Source organism: Perognathus longimembris, chromosome 9 (assembly GCF_023159225.1).
Source record: "Perognathus longimembris pacificus isolate PPM17 chromosome 9, ASM2315922v1, whole genome shotgun sequence".
Classification (NCBI taxonomy): domain Eukaryota; kingdom Metazoa; phylum Chordata; class Mammalia; order Rodentia; family Heteromyidae; genus Perognathus; species Perognathus longimembris.
Window position 1 is genome coordinate 38,227,356 of NC_063169.1, and position 14,101 is coordinate 38,241,456.

At 36.5% G+C, this 14,101-nt stretch overlaps 1 protein-coding gene across 1 annotated transcript in view; it reads right to left on the reverse strand.

Moving 5' to 3' along the window:
- Positions 1-4,256: 4,256 nt before the first annotated feature.
- Frk (fyn related Src family tyrosine kinase) overlaps positions 4,257-14,101 on the reverse strand; it is a 92,648-nt gene continuing 82,803 nt past the window's right edge. The window contains exons 6-8 of the mRNA XM_048353943.1: positions 7,730-7,911; positions 5,461-5,626; positions 4,257-5,102 (exon numbers count right to left, since the gene is read on the reverse strand). Coding sequence (XP_048209900.1) covers positions 4,891-5,102; positions 5,461-5,626; positions 7,730-7,911 — 560 coding nt within the window. The 3' untranslated portion in view covers positions 4,257-4,890. The remainder of the gene's footprint in view (positions 5,103-5,460; positions 5,627-7,729; positions 7,912-14,101) is intronic.

A 14,101-nucleotide genomic window follows, 5' to 3' on the forward strand; every position in this document is an offset into this window, starting at 1 on the left:
AGACTATATACTAATATCTTAGGAGATTGTTATATTATATTTCATTTATTCCAAATAGAGCAGTTTTAATTGCTTGTAGCCATTTCTCCCCAACATACAATTTCATGGTTATTATAAGCTATGACTGTAAACCTTTGAACTATACTATAACTGGACACTTAAGGAATATCAGAGTTGCTTCTTCTTTTTTTTTTTTTTTGTCAGTTGTGGGGCTTGAACTCGGGGCCTGGGCGCTATCCCTGAGCCACTTTGTGCTTAAGGCTAGCACTCTACCACTGGAGCCACAGTGCCACTTCTGGTTTTTAAGTGGTTAATTGGAGATAAGAATCCCAAAGGGACTTTTCTTCACAGCCTGGCTTTGAACCATGTTCCTCAGACCTCAGCCTCCTGAGTAGCTAGGATAACAGGTGTGAAGCACAGGTGCCCAGCAATTGCTTCAATTTTTATGAACAAGCTGACTTTTCCCACAGAAAGGCGAAAGATATACTGAAGCCTATTGTTTTAGATAGCTAAAGGATAAATTGCCCAAATGATAAGGGTAAGAAGAAACCATTGGATATCTCTTTGTTATAGCCCATTCTTATAAACCCCATGGAGATACTATCATTTGAATGTAGATTAGTTACAGAATTTAGTATCTACCAACTATTTTTAATTAGAACTCTTAAATCATGAAAATTACCAGGTATCCCTGAAACATCATCATACATGTATATGTGGAGTTTTGGTCATGTCGACCTTCCTTTCTACCCACTCTCAACCTTCTCACTCCCTTCTGCCTCTAATCCTCTTATTTTTTTCTAAAAAATCTCTTCTTTTTTCCTGTGTTTCTACATATGAGAGAAAACAAGCAGTGCTTGCCTTTCTGTGCCTGGTTTATTTTATTTAACATGATCTCCAGTTCCATTCATTTCTCTTTTAATGATATGATTCCATCCTTATTTATAGCTGGATACAATTTTTAGCCTCTGGTTGCTCAATATAACCAATAATTTGAGAAATCTACCAGCATTATTTCCTCCAAACAAAAGCAAAGAGAACACAGTGTGGTTGTGTACAGCTACAATCCCAGCACTCAGGAGGCAGAGGCAGAGGCAGAAGGACTGTGAGGCCAGCCTTGACTATGTACATAGCAAGATTTTAACTCAATTTTTAAGTAAAAAAATCTAAAGTGAAAAATCAAAGTGTTTATGAGGCAACTTAGGCTATAGTTGTGGATTTAAAAAAATCTGCAGATATCCTCCACCAAAATTTCTACCTTTTGTTTCCACCCCCAAATACTGAATTTTTGCATTATGTTGATGATTGGAGACCAGAAGTATTCCTTAAGGAAATCTGGAAACCATAAGAACCAAACATTTGTAGATCAGGCCACTGGAATTACTGATACACTGGCCTCATTTACTTATTTAAAGAATGTCTGTTCTCAAGGAAAGAACATGATACAATTTGAATAGGGTACTCAAAAAGGGTACTCATCATTCTCATTTACATAATGTACTGTTTTAAACCATCCTAAAAAATCACCACAAACATACCACCAATGAGATTTTGTTTGGTCCCCATATTATAGGCTTAGCCTCTCCATGAAGATTGTGATTAGAGAGGTACAGCATATGCTTGACACACCACTGAATGCCAGCTGGGCCCTGCTTCCTCCCTCAAGTTCCAGCTGGGTTACAGGAAGGCATCCATCCACCAAGAAGATTTTCTTTGGGCCACCGGAGAGTTAGAAAAGTTAGGGTCGCTCAAGGTTTACTAGGTCCCATACGTTTTGAGTCAGGGGTATAAGTGGGCACAGTTTGACATTTCCCCAAAGACTTGTTCTTGTGGTGCCCTCTAAGGTGACTCATTCTCTTGGGACACACTTTTCAGACTCCTCCTTGCATTGACTTTACCATTGTTTTAGATGATAAAATCTTCAGCTTTGCACCTCTACCAGGAGCCCACTCTGCCCCTTTTGACCTAAAGTAATTTAAACCTATTTCTTTCCTTGCCTTCTCAAAAAAGAAGAAGAAAGGGGAAAGAAAGAAAAAAAGAAAGAAAGAAGAGGGGGAGTGGCTTAATGGGATTTTGAATTTTTTCCTGTCACAAAAATTCATAAGGTTTTTGTCAAAAGAGATTTGAAATACCACATAAAGTGATGTACTCACATCCCTCACCACCACCTCCAAATAACTGAATTACATAAATAAAACATTACATAAGAAGTACTTTGCTACAATTTATGTGAGGTAAATTTAACAAGAGCTGGCTCACTGTGAGAAAATTCAACTTATCTTTCTCTGATCCTTTTATTCTATACAGGGAGAGAAATTTATGTCAGTTAAAAAAATCTATTACTGCTTCTCATAACTGAATCCATTATTTTTCCCCATGATCCATCAAGGTAAAAACAGGTATAATAGATTGCCTTGACAGAACCTTGAACATAAATGTCCCCAAGAATCCAACACAGTAAGTTAAATGAGTTTCAGGTGGTATTAAAACAAGAAAGGATAACCTTCTCTTTATATTTCAAAGCCAGATCTTACTTAAAAATTTATTTTCACTACTTACCACAAAAAGACAAATTATAGAGTGGTTGAATTTGTACAATAAAATGGGAATGTTTCAGTTCATTTCTACATATGCCCAAGAAGAACTGAACCCAAAGAAATGAACTCAGGGAAAGGAGCTATGTTCTATTAGGTTTCACTAGTTTTAATGATCCTACTCCTTGATTACATTAGATAAGATAACTTAAATAAGTGAAGTCATCTTATAACTCATCCAATGATTAGAAAATATTAGTATTGACCTTACTTTAAAGATATTTTGCTTCTTTATGTGGTTCTATAATCTTTAGCTCCACAAACCCTTTGTAGTTTCAAGTCTTCAGAAAAGTCTGTGTACTCACTACTCACATACCAGCTTAATATATAAGGGGGCATGGGATGATAGGCACACAGACAGATACATAGCACATGGATAAATTCTAATAATTAGTTCATCTCAGATGATTTTCCTATGGACATCTCCCCAGTAATTAATCTCTAATTTTATTCCAATATAACAACTAGTCTCCAGGGAAGAGAATCACATTCCCAGCTTCAATGTCGGACCTTCTTCTAAGCCAATCAACATATAGCATTTATATGAAGTGTGTTATTAGTCCAGAGTGGAAATATTATTCAAGTTTACCTGAACAGAAAAAGGAACATGATTCTTATGAAGCTTAAGAATGAAATTTCCACCTAGCTTTAGTAAAATGAGAAGAGAATAAAAAATCCCCAGTTGCTGCTGATAGCCAGGTGTGAATACTGAGAATAAGGATAATGGAGAGGGTTGGGAGGAAAAAAACTCCAGTTTGGGCTAACATCGTTGAGAGCTAACAGCATTAAACCTCGAGCCTTCCTTACCTCCTGTCTCTGAGTTTTAAAAGTTTATGAATTTGTTTCTTGCTTATTCTTAGGCGTGTTGTTCTCTCTTAAAGAAAGATAAGGGAATGCACTCAAAATAATCTGTTTTCTCATGGTTTGTTCATTCTAATTGCTGCGAATCAAATCTGTGAACATACATTTGACTTTGAAACCAAATTGGAGGTCTTGTTATTCTTTGAATGCAGCAGAGAATTTGATATACCCATTGCTTAAGAAGGCAGTAACACTGTTACTAAGGTTAACACAAATTTAAGATGGGTAAAAATCTTCTTTACCTAGTAGTCAATATAATATATATACACACATATAAATACATATGTATTACAACCAAATTCAGACATTGTTCTTAGCCTCTATATCTGAAAAGAGCTTGACTTGCCTTGTGGTCGATTTAAAACTGACTCAGGTGCCAATTTTTTTTTTTTTTTTTTTTTTTTTGCCAGTCCTGGGCCTTGGACTCAGGGCCTGAGCACTGTCCCTGGCTTCTTCCCGCTCAAGGCTAGCACTCTGCCACTTGAGCCACAGCGCCGCTTCTGGCCGTTTTCTGTATATGTGGTGCTGGGGAATCGAAACTAGGGCCTCCTGTATCGGAGGCAGGCTCAGGTGCCAATTTTTAAAATGACTTAGAAGGCTATAGTAATTCTACTCTTACCTTATTTTGCTTAATGACTTTAATACCTATTTCTCACACCTTGTGGGCTATTTGGTGTCTTTCACATATTTCTGTGCATAATAATTCAGCAGCTTTGCAATTTGATTCTTAACATTAAGAGATTAAAACTAATACAGATGATTCTCAGATGACACATACTGAGGTATAGAAAAATTCCATCATTTCCTTCTACAAAATGAGAACAATTTTAATTCTTTTTCTCAACAGCTGCTTCATTTTTTTACGCATAGGAAAAATATGTGCAATTACTTCAAGTACAATCAAGTCATTTAACATGGCTTTCCCATCATTGTGGTTACAGGATATTTTAAAAGAGAGGAAAAAATCTCAAAGCACAGGTCCTGCTGTGCAGCAATGCAATCAAATTCCTTCATAATAACAGCTTGATGGGATTCAACAATCTGAGGAATAATGAATAACCACTCTAATCAGTAAACAGGAAAATGCTACAACAGTTACCACTTAAAAATTTACTATCATTCTGTTGATTCTCTTGATCGGCATTTCAAACAATAAATAGAAATGTAAGGATCTCTTAAGAAGAAAAATAACCTCATTTAGTGTTTTAGATTTTGCCAGGCAATGTGAGAAAATGATATAACATCTTGGACTTCCCTGTAATGTTTCACAGTCAATAAAATATACACATAATCTTTTATGAAATACATGGCCAAATTTATCCTATCACCCGTGTATGTCAAGATAAACTGGTATTGTAATTGTTTGATAACATTGTGTCTCTGGACTGATTATTCGATTTTTTTGCTTACTCATTATTATTTTTTCTATCAATGTTCATGTTGTAAAGTTATTTGCATCGGAATATGAAGAATCTGTTTCAAAATAGTCCTCCAGTTTCTGATGCAGTTTCTCAAAGGTGGGCCTTTCCTTAGGCTCTGAATTCCAGCACTCCAACATGATACTGTAGAATTGCTGGGGACAATTAGATGGTTGTGGGAGTCTATAGTCAAGACCCAACATCTGGATTACTTGAGCACCTGTCATACCTGAAAAAAATATAGAATGGAACAAACCAAAACAAGCAAAATATTAGTCTTCAGTTCATTAGCACCAATTTGCTAGAATGCAAAGCAAATCAAGATGAGAGGATCCACCATTCCATTCCCGATGTGCAGAGATTAAACTAAATCCTGCAGCAAGTTGTGTCAAAAAGAATACAGTTCAAGAGCAATGGAGAAGGAAGCAGTAAACCACCTCATTAATGTAAATTATTATCATCAAATTTTATCCCTCAAGCTCTCCTAGGGACCGAGTCTGGTCAGTCTCATCACTCTGCCCTCTAAGTCTAGGAAAATCAGTTCAAGTCACACAGCAGAAAGGCCCACTTCAGAATTCATTACTCACCACTATACGGCATTTTGCCATAAGTAATGATTTCATAAAGCAGGATTCCAAATGACCACACATCAGACTTAATGCTGAATTTATTAGTACGAATGGCTTCAGGGGCAGTCCACTTCACTGGTAGCTTGATTTCGTGTTTAGATTCATAGATGTCTTCATTATCTACCTGTTAATGCATTAAAGAGGCAATCCAAGTTAAAGTGTTGTTGAGGGATTTTGTTGTTGTTTGTTTGTTTTCTGCTTCCCTCAATCATTTAATCTGTTTCAGGTTAAATTTTAGAGAGAAACATTTCCAAAATGATCTTTAAATCAATCAATGGTTATAGTAGCCAATTCTGAATCAGACAGGTAGAGCTGAAAAATCTTGGGATGGCATTAATAAAATATTATTTTACAGCCTACTATGTGCTAAAATCAGCCTTGGAAGGAATATCCTATTACATTGGGATAGGGCTGGGGATATGGCCTAGTGGCAAGAGTGCTTGCCTCATATACATGAAGCCCTGGGTTCAATTCCCCAGCACCACATATACAGAAAATGGCCAGAAGTGGCGCTGTGGCTCAAGTGGCAGAGTGCTAGGCTTGAGTAAAAAAAAGAAGCCAGGGACATGCTCAGGCTCTGAGTCCAAGCCCCAGGACTGGCCAAAAAACAACAACAACAAAAAAAAAAATCCTCATTCTCTATTACATTGGGAGAACTAATATAGGATGGTTTATAGCTGATGTTTAGATACTTAGGAAAAGAAAAGGAAACAAAGTCTGGTGTTTTTTGTTTTGTTTTGTATTTTTCCAGTCCTGGGGCTTAGACTCAGGACCTGAGCACTGTCCCTGGCTTCTTTTTGCTCAAGACTAGCACTCTACCACTTGAGCCACAGCACCACTTCTGGCTTTTTCTATATATGTGGTGCTGAGGAATTGAACCCAGGGCTTCATGTATATGAGACAAGCACTTTACCACTAGGCCATATTCCCAGTCCCAGTCTGATGTTTTTTTAATTTACTGCTAATACTGAGGAGCCCATGGCCTTGGTAATTTTAATGTAACCACTTGCTAATGTGAAAAATAAAATTCAAATGATTCGAACTAATAGATCAACTCACTAGGGTTTTTTTTTTTGGCCAGTCCTGGGCCTTGGACTCAGGGCCTGAGCACTGTCCCTGGCTTCTTCCCGCTCAAGGCTAGCACTCTGCCACTTGAGCCACAGCGCCGCTTCTGGCCGTTTTCTGTATATGTGGTGCTGGGGAATCGAACCTAGGGCCTCGTGTATCCGAGGCAGGCACTCTTGCCACTAGGCTATATCCCCAGCCCCTCACTAAGGTTTTAATTAGTTTACCAAAAGGAAAGTTGATGAGCATGTGAGGATCAAAGGGAATCATTTATTTGTTGTGTTTTCTGTTCCATATCCATATTTTAGGGTAAAATGTGCAGATTTAAAAGTAGATTCAGAGATAAATACCTAAGATTGTGCTTCTATATTAGTACATTTTGGACTAATGTCTCAAAATAGGTTGTGTTGGGAACGGGGAAATTAAAAGTCAGTAACTGTAGCCAGCACCCTGGGTCATGTCTGAAAATCCAACCACTAAGGATACAGAGAGCAGAAGGATAGTGGTTTCAGGCCAGCCCAGGTCAAAAGTTAGTTAAACAACAACAAAAAGCTGGCACTCATTCCCGCTACATATAAGACATCAGTGGAAGGGTCACAGTCCAGGCAAGTCTAGACCAAAAAGAAAAAAAAGAAAGAAAGAAACAAACAAACAAAACATAACAAAAAAGAAGTTGGAGCCTTTCTAAAAATAGCTAAAGCAAAAATGTTCTGGATGAATGGCTCAAATGGTAGAGTCTAACAAGGATAGGGTCTGAGTTCAAACCTGAGGACCACTATCACCCACCAGAAAAGTCAATAATTATTGGAGAATTCTGGCAACATGTATATTAATTGGGCATAGAATGAGCAAAAATAAGTTCTGTAACTATATAAGGTATGTTGCTTTTGTAAGAGAAATACTGGAAGGAATACTGATAGCAAATGAAAAACTAGACCATAACTTCAAGCACATGCTCAATTACACATTTCCAAAATCTAGTATATCATTATTTTTCTGTGTTTTTCCTCCCTTTGTTGAAGAAATTGAAAGAGACAGGTAATGAGCTGTTTGAAGTAGTCTGTGAATAATAGACTTGGAAAAATAGCATTTTGAAGAATTACACAGTGTTAGTCTGAATTTAAGCCTACTACATTATGAATTAAAACAAAATTAAATCTACCTTAAAAACTCTTGCAAGTCCAAAATCTGCTACTTTGTAGATATTATGTTCACCAACAAGGACATTCCTGGCAGCAAGATCTCTGTGTATATAGTTCTGAGACTCCAAGTAGGCCATTCCCGAGGCAACCTGTGCCGCCATGTCTACCTGTTGAGGCAAATGGATTTTTGTCCCAGCATCATCTAAGCAATGAGAGAAAACAAAAGAGATTCACACTGGGAAATATTTGGATTGAATGAATTCTGGGAATTTTGATGAATGAGCTATTTTTGCAATTATATTCTATGGTACTGATTTGAGAAAGCAGAGAAGGCATCATATGATCCAAACACAGCTACAATTATCTGAAGGAGCCCAGTTATTGCTATTTTTCGATATCAAAAATCACTGACTCATTTGATCAGACAAATAGCCACTTAGCTGCTTCTAGATTTCTTTGATTTCACTGAAATATGGTACAGTTTATTTTAGTCATTGCATTGATCTCCTTATTGACTGAGACAATAAACGCAGATTTTTCTTTAAATCTAGCTCACTAATAAAAATAAAGATGTGCCAGTCATTATAAAAATGTGCATATTACATTTAGACTAATAATCTTAGTAAATTTTTATTTGTTTTCTTTCTCTTTTTTTTCCCAATCCTGGGGCCTGAATTCAGGCCTGAGATCTGTCCCTGATCTTCTTTGTGCTTTAAGGCTCTCTATCACTCTACCACTTGAGCCACAAAACTACTTTTGACTTTTTCTGAGTAGTTTGTTAGGGATAACAGTCTCACCGATGTTCTTGCCTAGGCTGGCTTCAAACCACAATCCTCAGATCTCAACCTCCTCAGTAGCTAGGATTACAGGTGTGAGCCACTGACACACAGCTTACTTATTTGCTTTCTTAATCAGTTATTGTTCAAACAGCTTGTGCATCTTTCTAGGCATAGATATACCTTAAATAGGAGGCATTTTATAGCTAAGTATAGAAAATTTATGCAGTAGGATTGGTTACATAATTAGTAAAAGAAGCCAATGCTACTTTGTGGTGACTTTTTGAAATGACATCAGTTATTCCTGGGTATTATTAATCATATTATTATTGGTAGTGTCTTCAAAATTTATGAAGAATGTTTTAAAGTTTCACATGAATTTCAACTATTATATCCCTTTCTGAATAAGCCAAATATTATTACAAAGTCCAGTGAGCTTGTCATGAGGTTTAGACATAAGCTATGACTTGAGAGAAAGCAATAATAAAGGATTTAAGAATTCTGATTTGAAGACGCAATGTCAAACTTGAGATCAAGTCCAAGTTTTTTTCTTTTAGTTTTCTTGTGTGTGTGTGTGTGTGTGTGTGTGTGTGTGTGTGTGTGTGTGTGTCCTAGACCTGGGGCTTGAGGTCAGGAGCTGGACACTGTATCTGAGCTTTTCACTCAAAGCTAGCACTCTACCATTTGAGCACAGCTCTACCTCTGGCTTTTGGTGTTTAGTTGGAGATTAGAGTCTCTTATGGACTTTCCCTTCTGGCTTCCAGGCTAGCTTGGAATGGTGATCCTTAAATCATTGCCTCATGAGTAGCTAGGATTATAGGCATGAGCCACTAGTGCCAGTGCCATTTCTTTGTGACCTTAAGCAATATCCTTAATATCTTCCTGTCTCAATTTGTCTCATCTATACAATGATAATACTATCTTACTAGCTTCCAAAGTGAGAATCAAGCCACTTAAAACAGTATCTGTTACCTAGAAGATGTCAATAGGCTGCAGCTGTTAATATTATCATTGCTCCTAAGCAAAATGAAATTATTCAAGCCTTGGTAATCTGGAAGTGGCTAAAAGAACAAAAGTGTATGTGTCCACAGCTCACACAAGAGTACAAAACTATAGATATACATTTCTATAGATGATTATAGATATAAATTTGTGGACAGGAGTTACAACATTAAAAGAAGAGTTAACTCCCAGAAGTAACAGATTCAAGAGAAACTCCAGATTAATGAGAAAGATTCATGAAAAAATAGAACTGTAAGAAAACTGAGTAGAATCAGCTACAATCACGAAAAGAGAATGTTGTAATGAGTAATGTGAGGGGAATCATTGGCAGCTATGGTGGAAAGAAGAGTCATTTTACTAAAGACAGGGTGGAAGACATTGAGAGCTTAGTAAGAGTCAAGAGAAGAGGGCAAATTTCAAAACCTTTATCAAAAAGAGAGGAGAATAAGAATCCAGTAGAAATAAAAGTAATGTTGAAGGAAAACAATTACAAGAAAATGCAGGACCAATGAGGAGCTGTGATTGTTAAAAACAATATAATTCAAAGTGGTCATGTTCTAATTCTTGATTTGGGTACTGTCTGTGCAGCTGTGTACTTACTCATTTTATAGTTACATATTAAACTCTACTGTATGATTTATGCACTTTCCACATATAGGCTGTCTTTCCCAATACAAAATAAAACAAATAGAGCTGAGAGAAATTTTAAATAGGAAAGCCTTAAACACAGAGTGTATGCTACTGTGTGTGTACATATATTATTTGGAAGGCAAGAAATATATTTAAATAGGATATGAGGCAAATCTAAGTAAATGCTCACCAATCCTGGTGTGTGTGTGTGTGTGTGTGTGTGTGTGTGTGTGTGTGTGCATGTGTGTGTGTTTAGCAAAGCATTTGTCTAGCATGTGCAAGGATCTATAGGGACCATTTACCACTGACCTGAATCCTACCCCTTGATTTTTGGGACCAGATCTCTATAGCTCAGGTTGGCCTTAAACCCAAGATACTCCTGGCTCCAATTCTCAAGTGTTGGTTGGGATTTAGGGATTTCAGGCATGAACCACCACGCCCATCTTCCTTTTGTCATTTATATCTTTTTGCCCTGGAACACATAGAAAACTAAAATTTTCAACTCTCTCTGCAGTTAAGTTGGACAGTGTCACTAATTTTGAGCAACATAATATATGCAGAAACTAAAGTGTGTTACTGCTATGACCAACACTTAAGACCTATATCTCCGTGGCTAGAGCTATGAATTTCAAAATAGTAGTGTTTCGTGACAAAACCTTAATCCCAGTATCACCCGTCACAGGAGGCAACCTAAAAGGAAAGTCTAACCCACAATCAAAAATAATGTATGTCATGGCAACTAAAGTTAATTATAAGCACAGCAGTTTCTTCTGGTATCAAATTTGCTCAATAAGAAGTGTATGGAAGTTAAGGCAAGCTGGTTACTAAGCAGAAACTTCCAAAATCTCTCCTAGACCCTCTCTCCTGGTACTCTTAGTCTTCTTAAAGCTCCTTCCACTGGGTTGGGCCTAGTGACATCCTTAACAAATAGATGCGGCAGAAGTGAAAAGATCTTGGAGTAATCACTTCTAAGATTAAATTCTGAAAGACTGGATGAACTCTGATGCTCTCCACTTTATGTCATTTTTGCTTGCTTTTTGAATGAAGCAAGTCCCCATGTTTCAAGCTTCCCTATGTAGCAAGGACCACAAGCATTCTCTGGAAAGAGATGGACATCCTGAGTTAAATAGCCCAGGGCAAATCAGTTCCTGCTGGCAATCTTGTGAGTCTGGGAGTGGATCAAACCCCCTCAGACCCATCATGACTGGGGCACATGCCAACATCTTGTCTATAGTCTCATGAGACTCTAGACTACTCAGCAGGTCTCAGTATTCCTGACCATAACAACCACAAGACAATAAATGCCAGCTATTTTAAAGTACCAAGTACTGGAGTAATGTGCTATGCAGCAATAGGCAAATAATACAATTGATGTTAGAAAAATAGCATCAGTGCTACCTATGAGATTAAAAGCATGAACTTATAGAGCCCAACTTCCATCTTAAATAAGTCACAGATACTCTCTATACTCCAGGTTCTTCAACTATAAAGTAGGATAACAATTCTTAGCTCTAAAGGTAGTCAGAAGAATTCAAAAGTTAATATATATATATATATAAAGAACTTAGAAAATGCTTGCTATACCTCTCTGTACATCAGTTTGATAATAAAAATTTGGAAAAAAAAAAAGACGAACAAAAAAAAAAGAAAAGAAAATGACTGCTAACATGTGACATGGTTTTCAAAATAATCTAAATGTTCCTCTCAGCACTGTCCCACATGATTGATCTCTATTAAATTACCAAGGTTGATACTCAGGACAAGTATATGAAGTATTGTTTACTCTTCTCTCTATTTCATAGGGTTTCCTATTTCTCCTAAGAATAGGCAATGTGTTGTACAGTTGAGATTCAAATCCAGTGATATTTGAAACTGAAATTTTATGCTCCCAAGAACCATGTTATTTCACCTCTCTAAATTTACCCTGAACGTGACCATTAAGCACTCATAAGTAAGGGGACAACCATGGTTATTTAGATGGAGTCATTTGAAGGGTATCTCAATAGAAATAACATACTTGTCTACTTCAGTCCATCTAAATGAACTGTCCTGAAGAATGATGAACACCATACTGAGACAATTTATGAAAACAGAAAATGTTTTATGTTCTTTAAGGAATACCTTAATGCATACATATGTTAAATGTTCTGTAAGTATTTATTGGGGGGGGAAGCCTAACCACACAAAAGAGAATAGAGATATTTATCCTTTTTAAATTTCAGTTTGAAATACCTGTCATCAATTATCCTCAGTGCTAAAGTTTTCTCTTGTTGTTGATTGGGGAAGATCTCTCCAATTTTAGAGAACTATATTATAGAAAGAAACTCAGCTAAGCTTAGAGGCTACAACAGTTGTTATATAAAAATATGTGTTTTATTTCAAGTATCAAATATAACATATACTCCTATTACAGTAGTTACTTTTAAAAAGGATTTTACTCACAGGAAGCATACTGGAGGAAATTGAGTGTTCACATATGCTACTGTGAATGAGGCAGTCGCCTAAAAAGTGCCAAAACAACCTCAGAGGACATGTGTAACACAACTACCCAGTATAAATGTTCACAAGCCAGTGACACTTTGTATACACAGCAAAATAATTTAAAAATATATATATTCTACCTTCAATTATAAAAAATTGTCTTGCAGTTTAATGATGTTTAAAGGAATGGGCTACTTAAGTATAACAGATTTGTTTCAAGATCATTTGATTAAAATCTACACATTTTGATTGGAAGAGGGGAGTATATAGTAAGTATATATTCATTATCCTTTTTGGTTGATAAGTTATATTATAAATGAAGGCCGTAAGAAATTTAACCAGGATAGGATAACCTAGAAAATGAAATAGTTGAGAATCAGCCCTGATGAAACCACATCAAGAAACCATACAAATCCTCAACGCCAGAAAAAAAAAAATTCAGACTATTAAATGGGATCTCTTCAAGCTGATACTAAGAGTTTCAAAGTATCTTGTCTCTAAATCCCAATCTTAACAAGGTTCAGTATGGTCTCAACTACTCAGTCCATCAACATATAACTAAAGCACTCTTTCCATATGCCAGACACTGCTCTACCACTGTGACAATCTCTGTCCCCCAGCCCCTACAGACTTGTATTTAGAAGCTATTAAGAATAAGCTAAATAAATAAGTGACTCTATATAAAACAACTAGGTGAAGAAAACTAAAAAAAATAGGAGTATGAAGAATCATTGGAGAACTGAATTTTATAATTTGACAGGTGATCAGTGAAGAACTCATCAAGATGGAAGTGTCAAAGAATTTCAGGAAATGAGAAGTCAACATATGGGTAAATGGGGGGTGGGGAGAACAAGCAAAAAAAAATGCAAATGCACATACCTCAAGGCAGAAAAATGACTAGAGGCTAGAAGGAATAGGAAAGAAGGCATCAAGTAACTAAAGAAATGTTGTAGGAGATAGGCCAAAACGAACACAGAGCCTGGACAAAACTATGAGATCAACAGATAAGGAACCAATGAGCTATGAACTGTGTGTTCTTTTGAAGGGTCACAATCTGAGTTGCTCACACTAAGTCTCTTATGTCACCATGCCCTGATTATGAGAGAGCTCATTATTATGCCCATTAAAGTACTATTAAATTTGAACATATTCCATTTTGTATTGTCCCTTGCTTCCTGGGTTGTTAAATTCAACTTGTGTATAAAATAGTTTCCCCAAAGAAATAAAAAAAAGAACCAATGAAAGTCTTTGAAGGCTTTAGCCTGGAAAGGGGAAAGCTAATTTGTATTTTAACTATACTTGTCTATTATGCTTTAAAAAAAAAAAGGACTAAAGAAGAATTAATGATATTCACTAGTTGGAAATTAACTTTACTGGTTGGGGGAGGGGAGCTGGGGGGGAAATGGGAGAAAACGAGGGAGGGGGTAACATAGTTCAAAAAGAAATGTACTCATTACCTTACTTATGTATAAACTTTACAATAAAAAAGACAGACCAATAAGA